The sequence below is a fragment of the Phalacrocorax carbo genome, chromosome 2 (genome assembly GCF_963921805.1).
Source record: "Phalacrocorax carbo chromosome 2, bPhaCar2.1, whole genome shotgun sequence".
NCBI classification, from domain to species: domain Eukaryota; kingdom Metazoa; phylum Chordata; class Aves; order Suliformes; family Phalacrocoracidae; genus Phalacrocorax; species Phalacrocorax carbo.
Window position 1 is genome coordinate 21,066,707 of NC_087514.1, and position 12,656 is coordinate 21,079,362.

The 12,656-nt window shown below is 41.0% G+C and overlaps 1 protein-coding gene across 1 annotated transcript; it reads left to right on the forward strand.

Annotated features, from left to right (window-relative positions):
• Window positions 1-1,972: 1,972 nt before the first annotated feature.
• ABRA (actin binding Rho activating protein) lies at window positions 1,973-10,487 on the forward strand. Its single transcript, XM_009502367.2, has 2 exons — window positions 1,973-2,785; window positions 8,199-10,487. The coding sequence occupies exons 1-2, from the start codon at window positions 2,037-2,039 to the stop codon at window positions 8,674-8,676; spliced, it is 1,227 nt and encodes a 408-aa protein (XP_009500662.2). The 5' UTR covers window positions 1,973-2,036; the 3' UTR covers window positions 8,677-10,487.
• The last annotated feature ends 2,169 nt before the right edge of the window (window positions 10,488-12,656 follow it).

The window sequence follows — 12,656 nt, forward strand, 5'->3', positions numbered from 1 at the left end:
AGATTGCCTAGGTAGAGTGGGGAGTGTCAACTTCTGGTAGTCTTTAAGAACAGGTAAAACAGGAACCTGAACAGATGCAGGTAGAGCTGATCCTACCTTAGGACAGGGGTCCTTCTTGGTCTTACAGTCCATGATCGTCCTTCCACAGCCTTTTCACTTAAGTTTCACTGCACTTCTTCCCTGGCCTCACCCCTTACCTCCGTAATTAGCTTTCAGCTGATTCCTGAAGCTTTGGCCACCGTTACACTCAAGAAATCATAGGGAATGATGAAACGAGCTGGTGTCATACTCCTACTCTTCGTGTGCATTATTCTCTTCCTTCACTTGCATCTTCCTTGTATATTGGGAACATGCACCACCGTGTGTGCACGCATGCATGTGCATGTGTACTTTTTAAACACAAGAAGCTCCCACTCCTGATTAGCCTTAAAAAGCCACCCGAATAAATGTTTAGTAACACATGCTTTTTAATCAAGTTGCATCAGTACATACACCTCACAATGCCGTTTCAGAGTTATGATGCAGTTGGTAATAGCTGAGGTTGTACAGTATACAGAGGTGACACATTTTTTTCTAAAATAGAAGTATGAGTAAATATCAAACAGCAACACTAACTTACATTATGTCATCAGTTCTGAAGAGGAAATGACTCCACAGATTAGTGAGGAATTCTGCCTAGAAGTCAAAGGTATGATATAGTCTTGTATTATTAAACAAGAGCTAGATATGTTCCAACATACTTCAAGCACCCAACCTTTAATAGAGAGAAGAGAAAAAGGCAGAGTACCAAGAGTCCATATTTATCTCTGGTGTAACACCAACGAGATCAACAGAATTCCTTGAAGTTCAGTGTGCCACATGGCAAGTGTCAGAGGTCATCCTGTAACCTGCAAGGTATGATGGATAGAAAAAGGAACACCATTTTCCGTTCCTATTTAGGAAACATTATACTAAGAAATACGATACCACAGAACTGTATCTCAGAGAATATCTGTGTATCATTATGTATAATTGATGTATCAATTCACTAAACAATTTTACAAATTCAAATATGAGCGTGCTCCAGAAAGTCATCTGGAATAAAGAAATCACAAACTTTCCTAGGAAATTTGATTGTTTTCTATACTGTACGTGCTCAATATAATTATGCTGTAAATAATACACAAGTAAACACTAAGTTTTGCATACAACTTCCTTGAAAAGCAGTCAGGAATCAAATTGGCTATACTTTATTTTTCCAAAATCCTAAAACTAGGAGATCGTTCATCCATTGGATCAAGTCAGACTTACTATATTAATCCCCAGAATAGAGATAGTGACTCCCTTATCCTTAACACTGACAACAAACATGATAGTGTTCCCAAACCTCCCTGAAGGTATGTTCTAAATAGATAGACATTAATAGATAATGACTGGGAACAGAGCACATAAATACCTTATAAAAAAATTAACAAACCTGGATTTCCTTGGACATATGAGCAATAAGAAGAAATCACCTAGCATCTTTTTAGAAAATTAATCTAAGCATTTCTCATTCATAGTCTGCTTCTGGCTTTACGCTTCATGACAAGGGCCACTATTTACTTGTGATGACGAGGGGTCTCTACTCTGGCCAAAGTTGTCAGCAACTGACAACACTTCACATTTAGCAGTTTCAGACACTGTTCAGTATCTTTAACCCAAGTTCTGCACTTCCAGAAGAACAAGGCCCTTGCCAACAAATTGAGAACTAAGCAGTCCCAGGGAAGGGGGACTAAAGGAGCTATAATTTCCAACTATTTCTAGTGCAGGTCTGTGTCACCCTGTTTACATCATGCATCATTCATCTGCTGTGATGAAATGCAACCCTGCGTTTTAAAAAAAGACCTCCGTAACAGTGAGGATACTATATCTTCATGAGAAGTGTTTCACATATTTTCCATGGGCACAAACCACTCCTGCTTCTATTTAAATCTCTGTAGCTGTCTTGGGGGGACATTATTCACTTCAGGAAGTTCATTCAGAAGGTGCTTAGCACAAGAAGAAGAAAAGCCAGCATGGCAGCAGACAGCAACATGGCTCCTGAAGAAAAGCCAAGCACTACTCCTGCGAAAAGGGCTGTCCACAAGATCCGAATGGCCAGCATAGTCTTCAGCTTGGCACGAGGTTGGCAGCAGTGGGTATCTGACCACCATGTAAAGCAAGCCCAAGAGCCCCCTGGATGGGTCCCCCCTGCAGAAGACTCATCAGCTCAGCCTGTACAAGAAAGACCCTTCAAAAAATGGCCAATTCCATCTGTCAAGAGGGATCAAGGAAAAGCTGATGAAAAATCCTCAGCAAAAGAATCAGTGACAATTAGAGATGCTGAAAAAAATTCAAGGGAATCAGACGAAGCCCTCAAAAAGTTCAGCATTAAAAGCAGAGAAGTGACCAGAACAGTTGTAAGCAAAGCCTACGAACGAGGAGGTGATGTTAGCCTCCTCAGTGAAAGATATGAGAATAACAATAGCTCAGAGATGACCAAGCTCAAAGAAGAATCAAGTGCTTTTGACAAAATTCTTAGTGGCAAATTATCTCCAACCATAAGAAGGAAGTGTTCAAACATGGTATCAGAGCTGACCAAGGGCTGGAAACAGATGGAACAAGAGGACAAAGAGGGGCCTAAGGAAGAACTGCTGCTTAAGCATCATGGTGACAGCCTGGATGCAGAAGACAGTGGCTATGGGGAAGCAGAGGACAAACTCGAGCAAGACGACGGTGACCGAGAGGTGACAGCTGTGAGGATTAAACGACCTGTACCTTCTTTGTAAGTAAAACATCTTTATTGTATTATCACAAATGGTCAGCAGACCCTGAGAGAGGTACAGGCTTCCATGCGGTAGATGGGGGAGGAAAAGGTAGGAAATGGTCGAAGACGAAAAAAAATCCAGGAAAGCTTTCACATATCTCTCTGTGCTTAAGTAGCTAGTCAGCAACATCTGACTATAGCCTTGGGTTTTATGTGCTATATACATAATAGACACAGGTAGTTATATTTGGGAAAAATTAATTATATTTAATTTTCACACTGGATTTGCTGGTTCATCAAAATTGCTACTTACTTCTTAATACTTCAGTCCATATTTCAGAATAACAATTTTTACCTCATCAAAAGTTCACAGCTATTCATTTATTTCAACAAATGTTAAGTCTAAAGAAATATACCTGACAAGTAATATTTCCAAATACTTATTCAGTATTTTGCTTAGCATAAATTGTAAATGTTCTCAGGAGTAATTTGCAGAGAATGTCCAAAACAGACGTTGCAGGAATTGCTTACAAGTACATCTTAACAAAAGCTGGGTTCATTGATTCTCTTTGGAAGTTTTCCACGGCTTTGGAATTCAGCAAGTCAAAGAACGGAAGCTTTCACAGGAGTTGGGACCCCAAACATACATTAGAAAGCATCCAGCCTGCCTCGACATCTGCAGGAGTGATTTGAATCATGCTATATATCATAAATCATTTGACAAAAAAGAACATTTGAATCACCAGCAGATTTTTCAAATTCAACGTCTCTTTTTGGGTACGCTATCATAAGGGGTGAGGAGGGGGAAGTGAAGAAAAAGGAAGCAGAATCTGTTACTTACCTATCGAGTTATTACAGGTTCTACTTAAAACTTTGAATTAATTAGCAAATTCACAGGGTCAGACAGTTCTGAGTAGTACTTCTTTCAGTAAGAGGCTCATGCTTGAAGATTGCCATGCAACAGCAGGTGCCTATTAAATTTGGAGCCCAAGTAGTAAACAAGTAGAGTTCATCCATAGCCACGCAGTGCTCGGGAAGTCTCCCAGAGGAGCAGAGGAACAGCAGAGGCTAGTAGAAATTCTCCAGTTTCCTTTCCCAGAGATGTCCAGCAGAACCACCTTTCCAGAAGACAGCTACAAACAGTTGTGCTGCGCCAGACTTGCCAATGGGCAAACGCCAAACTAATTCATGACTCCTTTGTTGGTAAAAGATTAGAAGACCCATGTGTCCCATGCTTCAAGATGAGAAACTGTAGGCAGCTGTTATAAACAAAACACGCTGTCTGCTCCAGTCGTCTGTTTTACAAACTTAATAATTCCCCAGAACAAAGACAGCAGAAAGGAGGGCGTAGTTGAGCCTGAACTGTTTTGGTGTAAAACCTCACATCTAGCTGTAAAATTGCTATGAAGGAGAGCGCAGCCTCTGAGGCCAGGGTGCACCGAGCCGTGGCCAAGGCGCAGCCCACGCGCTGCCCGCTGGCTTCGCTGGGCTGGGAGGACAGCTGGAGGCGTAACTTGAACCAAGGCAGGGTTTGGCAGAGCTCGTCTGCCCAAGCCTGCAGGGAGGGAACAGGCTGGCACCAGCACATGGGCTCCTACCGGGAGCCATCCCTTGGTGGGGCCCGAGTCTCCACTGCTTCTACTCTGTGTCCATCACCCACGTGCACGCACTGTGAGCGCAAGCTGAGCATGAGGCAATTTGAGATGAGAAGGCAGGGTTTTCACCCAGCCAATTAGCCTGTGTAAATGACTAGCAAGGCAGCAGGAATCGGAGGACCAGGGCCGGTATGTTCATACCATACCCTAACTGCCATTTCAGAAATGAAAAACTGGGACTAGCAGTGATGAAAATGCCAAAAGACTTCGTGAACCCTCTGCAGGCAGGCAGGCAGACAGCACCATTCCCACTGACGTATGCAGGTTTTATACATCACTACTAATGAGCATTTACCATGACCAATATTAGACTATGACTAACATAGTAATGGATTTCAACCATACATTACTTTTTAGCACATCTATCTCACCACACACAGTTATTTTAACTATTCAGCTTGGGGATTAGAATGATGCTTTGCTGTACAGCTGACCAGTCATCCACCACAAGGAGCAAACGGTTAATAGCCAAACTGAAAAAAGCTCTCCAGGATCCTACCACTTGAAAGTTTGTGGCCCCTGCTTTTGGGAGAGACCATGTGCCCTTGCCTTTGACAAAAGTCAGGACTTCAAATCAAAGTTTTCACAAATATGGTGGAGAAAGAGGATACGTTTGCAGCAGGTATTATCTGTAAATAACCTCAATTAAAACAAATTGCTCTTTTTAAAATGCTACGATAGAAACAAAATAGCTATCTTTCTGTTAAACTTTACATATATTTTAGCCATAGTCTAATTTTAGTGCTGCTACCTAGGAAAAAAAAATTATTAGCTGTATTTACTGAGGTGCAAATGATTGAAGTAACACCTGCTTTGTTACTTACAACTATCTCTTCCACTGAAACCTGACACAAAAGCAATTTTCTGCACTTACAGTGCTGATATCAGAAATAGATTTTTTAACTACTTATTTTTTAAAATTTATTTTATAGCCTTAGAATACATTATTTCAGCTTGCTACTTTTATGAACCTGTCAGTATGGCTTAATCTTCTTCAAAAAGGCCATAAGTGCACGGCTGTTAAAGCGACTCTCCCATTTTCCTCTCTATATTCCAGGAAAACAGCATCAGTACCAGTATTTTTTTTTCCCCTCACATCAGCACTTTCATAATTTCCAGCTGAAATATTTACTGGCATAAGGCTGCCTCCTTAGCAGAAGGCACATTAATGCCTACAGGCGTAGGAAATGGTATTTTGTTCCTGCTTAGGGGTGCAACAGTGATATGAAACTCAAAACATGAAAAAGGGATCCATACTTTTCCCCTACAAAAAGGATCCTAGGGAACACAGAACATAGACACTGTTCTCCTAGAAGTTCAGAATGTATTTAGGGTGATCATTCTGGTTACCAGCTTAATTTATTTGATTGCTACAGTACAGGTAAAGCACTTTTTACAGTGGCTCAATGCTCGTAACCTTCATTTTGGATCCACTATCCATTGTGTAGGTGCTGTAGAAACATGAAAAAAAATGCTTCTATATGTATGTAGTTTACTGTGTTAACTTGTCATTAAGCTAAACAATAGGGAAAATTACACTTCAGACATCAGAAATAGTTAAACTAGAAGATGCATTAAAAACAAAAAGATAGTAAGGTTTTTCCAAACCCACATGGGCCATGAAAAAAGCAAAGGGATAGATAAGATGGCGCTTTTCTCAACCACTGAGAAGATGACTAGAATAAGAAAGGTGATAATAGCATTTGGCTAGAAAAGAGAATTAAAGGTTTCAGTAGGAAAAGACAATACTTACTAGACTGTTACATAAAAAGACATAACAAAGCCTTTACAGAGTTACACTATCTCCCTCACTGGCTTCTTTCCCTTCAACCTGGGGAACTGAAGCTCCAGGACTTTCTCGGGTCATAGCCCTTGGAGAGAAGGGGGACCAGCTGGCTGTGGCTGAGGGATAAGCTCTCTGTGACGGGATCAGCTCATCCACTCTACTGAAACTGTTGGTATCACTTCTACGCAACTTTGATTCACTCAGGGTTCCCCCTCCCCACCCCCTTCACTCGTAACTACTCATGTGAAAAAGCTGGGGTTAGCTTGAGCCCTAACTCCAATCTGAGCTTCAGCTGGAGATAGGACTGTGCTGGCACAGGGTGTCTATGGCTTTTGGGAGATCTGTAAGTTTCAGGAGACAAATTGCTTTGTGTAACCAAACCCTGGGCCCACAGCTCCTCTGGGCAATGAAGCCACAGTTCAGGGCAAGGGGCAAAGGAGCACAGTTTTCCCTTTCTCTGTGTGATAACAGCTTATATACAGGGGGATTTGGCTTGTTGTTGGAAAACAAAACTGTCTAGCTTTACCCCACTGATATATTTTAATGTTTTCCTGCCAACAACTATCTGTTAATCATTTACATGCACAAAACCACAGGTACATGCACACTGCCTTCTCTCAGGATGTGCTGCAGTCACACCACAGAAGAAAGGTGCATTGACTTGGCAGCGCTCTGTGCGTGATTCTTCTGATGCTTTTCACCATGTTGATGGGGAAGAGTATTTTGGATCTTTTTAAATACAGTTTCTCAATATAGCTAAGCCAAGCTAATGGCAACTCCACAGATAAAAAAGTGGTCCTGTTCTCCTGTTCCTTCTTTTATCCCTGGCACCAAGTATCTGCACTTCTTGCTCTAGCACTGTATTGCTGCCCAGTGCTGGCATCCTTCTGGTGCCCAGACCTGAACTGGGGACGTGTCTACCATTCCTGTTCTCTCTTTCAACAAGATTAGTAGAAAACAAAGGAACGCCCAAACAGCAGGGAAACAATTTTTTCTGCAGGTTTGCGGTCCTCTGTACTGTTTTACTGTCTGTATTTTGGCTCTCTGGTGTTACTGTTAATATTCAGCTGACATTACTGGGGAGGTTTCAGAGCAGCATTCTGGGGAGAAAACAAATTACTTGGCACAGCCACAGCACAAGGTAGCCCCTAGCCGAGCTCTGTACAGACACAATGACAGGATGTGGACAGCACAGAGGCTAGGTCAGACTATCTATAGCTTCCCCACAACATATGAGATTGGCCACTAGACGAAAGAGTATCAACAATTTGTCCGCCTGGACAAATCAATAAGACTTCTGAAGGTCTTTTCTCATCCTCTGACCTTCCTTGACAGAAATCTCAGTATCTTTATATGTCTTTCAGGTTTGCACCCTGCCAGGGAATGTGAATTTTGGACTTTAAGAGTTGTTCAGAGCCATACTTCAGATACATAAGCGTAGGCAGAGCTACTGCACTCTGTTAGATTTTTATTGTTTTAAACATTGACATCTATTACAGGGCATAGATTTTTACAGACACTACCTTCTGGTTTTCAGCCAAGAATAGCTGAGGAGCCAGTCTGTACACTTACAGTTATTGTTATCTATAACATCAGGGCAAGCAGATTTCAGGGTTTGCTAGGCAGGCAGAAACGGGGAAGTGTGTGACTGACCAAAGGTATGCAAAGTGCAGGTAATCCGCAACATACTGCTTTGCCCCCCTACAGCATTAAGTCATTCTGGGAAAACATTTTGTCAAAATGGGCTCAACTCTAGGCTGGAGGGTACTAAATGTAGATGAGATCAAACTGTGAGCAGCAAATTCACTTTTGAGTGCAAACTGGAACATGGACTAAAAGGCCCAGAGAGCTAATTTAGAAGTAGTGAACTCATGCCACCTGGTGGTTAGCATCTCATCTGGAAAAACGTGGGAACCAAGCTAATAGATTAGTGGTAGAACTGTGTAATTAGATTATGAAATGCAAAGCTCAAATGGCCTGTTTCTTTCAGCGCTAGCAGGTTTAGCGAAGAAGCAAGCACCAAAGCGCACAGGAAATACAGCCCTGTTAACAGCCTGAAGGACAGATGGCAAGAATGGGCTGACCAGCACATCATAACACAGAAGCTGAATCCCTTCAGCGAGGAGTTTGACCACGAGCTGGCGATGTCCACGCGTCTGCACAAAGGAGATGAAGGCTACGGCCGTCCAAAGGAAGGAACCAAAACTGCTGAAAGGGCCAAGAGAGCCGAGGCCCACATTCACCGGGAGATTAGAGACATGTGCTTCATCATTGAATCAATGGCTAAGCCACGGCCCGATGGCAAAATCCAAGTCACTTTTGGGGAACTCTTCGAGAGATACGTTCGTATTTCGGATAAGGTTGTTGGGATTCTCATGAGAGCCAGAAAACATGGGCTGGTGGACTTTGAGGGAGAAATGTTATGGCAAGGAAGGGATGATAATGTTATAATTACTCTACTAAAATAAGCATGCTACAAGAAAAGCACCTTGTTTTGGAAAACCTTTCTTTACTTCTCCCTTGCTATTAGAGTTTGCACATTTTGAATACAAGATTTCCCCTGTGCACCCACACAGAAAAGACATTGAGCATTTTTCTGAATACATGTAACTCCTGCACGATAACACAAGCATCCAAGTGGACTTTTCTCTGTACCAGGAGGGCTTATAAGACACTTCAGTTAATTACTATGTGAAAAATAATAAGAAAAATCTATACTGAATATAAAGCAGCTGAATATCGAACCCATAGCAATATAAATAGCTTAAATGAATCCTAATTTTTACTTGTTCTTACATTCAAGATCTTCCCAACTATTTAAAATGGGATATCAGGAATAAAAGACATGCCAGATTAGAAGCTGACTGACAACATAAACTCAGACCAAGTTTTTGATCTGTGAAAGTGAACCTGTGCATGGATTTTCTATTTAATCAATTTAAATGCTGATAAAAATAGATTTATTTGAACACAGAATCAAGGATGCCACATTTGTTTCCTTTACAGACAGGATATGCAAATACTACTGCAGCATTGTCTTGTGACAACTATTGACAAAACTTTCTTTAGTCACACACAAACTAAGAAAAAAATCCTTCTTTTACAAATGAGGTTTTATATTTAAGGTATTTATATAACTTATTTATTAGAGAGTTTCATATTTAGAGTTTTGGATGTTGGAGTGAAAACACCCAATAGAATGCAATGAACAAGAAAGTTTTGAACAGATAGCCACATAGAAAATAGCTCCTCTGCAACATTGTGCAATGTATCATCCAATTATCTATGTATATACAGTTCTTATAAATACAGGAGAAAATAACATGTAACATAAAAAAGTCAGGTACTTTTACTGTGGTGTATAGTAAAAAACCAAAAGTGACTACTATCGGCATCCTCCACAGAAATGCACTCCTGTGAGAAACAGTGTTCATAACTAACATCAACTAACTTTAAGGAAAATGGCGTTTCACACTGCAGAGAAACACTGGCCTGATTATACAGCATTTGCTGCTTGAACCATTCTGATGTCACTGAAATAATATATTTCAGTCCAGGTGATGCTGAACGCTAGTAAATGCTAATGAACTAATACTTCTAGGTCTTAAAATTGTTTGCATTATGCACAAATCTGAGACTTCCATAAGGTCTACAACACTTCGGGGATTATATAGATCACTGTTTCTCTAAACTACTACTGTAAGAATGGCTACCCTGGTAAAAACATGCTTCACATGAAAAGCATTTGGTTCAGAGCAAGATGCCTGGGCAAGTAATTTCTATAATGAAAAATAATTTTTTTTTTCTCCCCCATATGATTCTTTCAAACTGAAAGAGCAAATATCTTCTTACAGAAGAAAAGGTATATGAACCTCTCGTCTCGGTGACTGCTAACTTATTATGAGAGTACGGGTACTCCAGTTTGAAGCTCCAATGAACATATAAATAAAGTAGTTTATAAGTTAGTGATATAAGAACTGATTACTATGTCTGTTATAAGTCTATGTAAATCATTAATATTTTAGGCACAGTTATATGTTGTTGATCTAAGGAAGAAACAAAAATTTACAAGATGGATTCAGTGGAACTTATTTAACAACATTTGCTTGAGATCTCTCAGACTACTCAAGTTGACCCACAAAATTGGCCTCTAAGTGTAACCTACGTGTTCTTACTTTACTCTTTACATCTTTATATGATGATTACAGCTGTCTAAATTGTCTTGAGGAAATTTGTTGTCAAAGGAATACATAAACTATAAATAAAACCCTTAATTGATTGTTTCTTGGGTTTTTTGTCCCACACACTAGAGAAGAAATAAATGTGAATATTCTGTGAAGAAAACATCAGTAAGTTTTTTCAGAATAAGTACATTCTCCTGTTCATAGGCAGTTAAATTATTTCCTTATGAAGGTTTCTCTGTCCAAAGAACTGGAACAAGATTCCAGAGTGCATGGAAATGAAACAGTTCTTTTACAAAATACCTGTACAAACAATACACCCTAAAGGCACATAAGTGTTAAGTGAATTACATATTTCTGCTCACAAAAACTCATCCTACTGCAGGACAACACAGCCGAGATACAGTTCACCACAAATGATTTTTTCAGTGTTATGTTCACGAGTGACTTAAACCCCAAGACCACCTCACCATCATATAAAGAATCATCTACTTCATTCACTGACCCGAGACAGTAGGAGTGATATATTTTTGTACTGAAACACATAGTATACCACTAAGAGGTGCATTTCAATATTATGCTGGTTTACAGCATGTATTAAGAGCTTGTGTTCTGATACGAAGTCTATGCCATCTACTACTTCACCTTCAGGGAAGGTGCCGAAGCAGGAATAAAAAAAAGAAACACCCCCCCCGCCCCCAAACATCAAAAAACCCAACCCAAAACAAAAACCAAAAGAACCCACCAAAACCAACAACAAAAAAAACCCAACCAACAAAAAAAAACCCAAACCACCACATTCCTGGCTTAGGTCTTGAGCCAATAAATTAGCTTCTAGAAATTGAAGATTTTCCACTTCTTCCTTGCTGTTTGATAGGAACACGGAAGCCCGAGTGCCTCTTCTACTTTATATTCTACTTGCTGATCACTGCTTCTAATGAACAAATCATTACATGAAAGGAAGGGACCAATTGTTGCCAACAATTTTCGTTCATGAGAGTCATCTCTGCCCTGTTGCATGCCTACTGATAACAAAGTTTGGGCTGACCAGATCACAAGCAGTTTTAACTCTGGCATTTTACTGCTCTCACCCCAAACGATGCAGGGAGGCGGACATCCAACTTGGACTGAATAAACTACTGGCATTTTCAAATGCAGCCATCTTCCTCCAGGTTCATTAGGGCAACTTAAGTGTTTACTTTGGAGGCCACAGTTGCTCCTGACTGTCTTAATGTCTGAAATTTAGGGGTATCTGCACCTAAGTTAATGCTGAGATTCATAGAAATTTCATCACATAAGCATTTGAGAGCAACAGATTATTGGCAGACATTATCTCCTATAAAGGAAAGGCAAGTAAGTGGAGCAAGAGGCTCCCGTGGCTCAACCATGACCTCCTGGGTCTACTCAAATCCAAAAGGGAAGCATACCAGAGATGGAGAAGTGGAGGATTATCCATCAAGAGCTACAACGGCATTGCCAGAACATGCAGAGATGCAGTTAGAAAAGCAAAAGCCCAGCTTGAATTGAAACTGGACGTAGATGTCAAAAATAATAAGAAAGGGTTCTTCAGGTATGCCAACCACAAGCAGAAAAGAAGGAAAACATAGGCCTGCTGTTAAACAGAAAAGGAGAATCAATCACCAATGATGCTGAACAGGCAGAGGTCCTCAGCACTTTCTTCACCTCTGTCTTTACCAGCACTGCCAGGTCCCAGGCTTTGGGAACAAAATTGACGGTTAATCCAAACACTGACCCACCATCAGTGAAGGAAGAGTTAGTACATGAATTACTACAGGAGCTTGACCCCTACAAATCGATGGGCCCTGATGCCATCCACCCGAGGGTGTTGAGAGAGCTGGCTGACATCATTGCAAGGCTGCTCTCCATAAGCTTTGAGAAGTTGTGGAGAACGCGGGATGTCCCAGAGGACTGGAGGAAGGCAAATGTTACCCCTATCTACAAGAAGGGCTCGAGGGAGGATCCAGGTAACTCTAGGCCCATCAGCCTGTGGGATATCTTGAAAGCCAAGGACGCGTAGTGAACAATCCAGGCTCAGACTCTGTGGACTTAATCTGCCTGTGAACAAGAAGGCCTCAAGGATGTCACAAGTTAAAACCAATGTATGTAGCTATTGCTAACAAATGTGATTTTGTATTCTCCAAGACTTACAAGGTGGCATTGTACAAACTTACTGTGGGGACGTGCAGGACGGCATTACGTCTTCCTAATAAGTTGCAAATTGCAAGGTCGGCCACAGGCGCTACTCT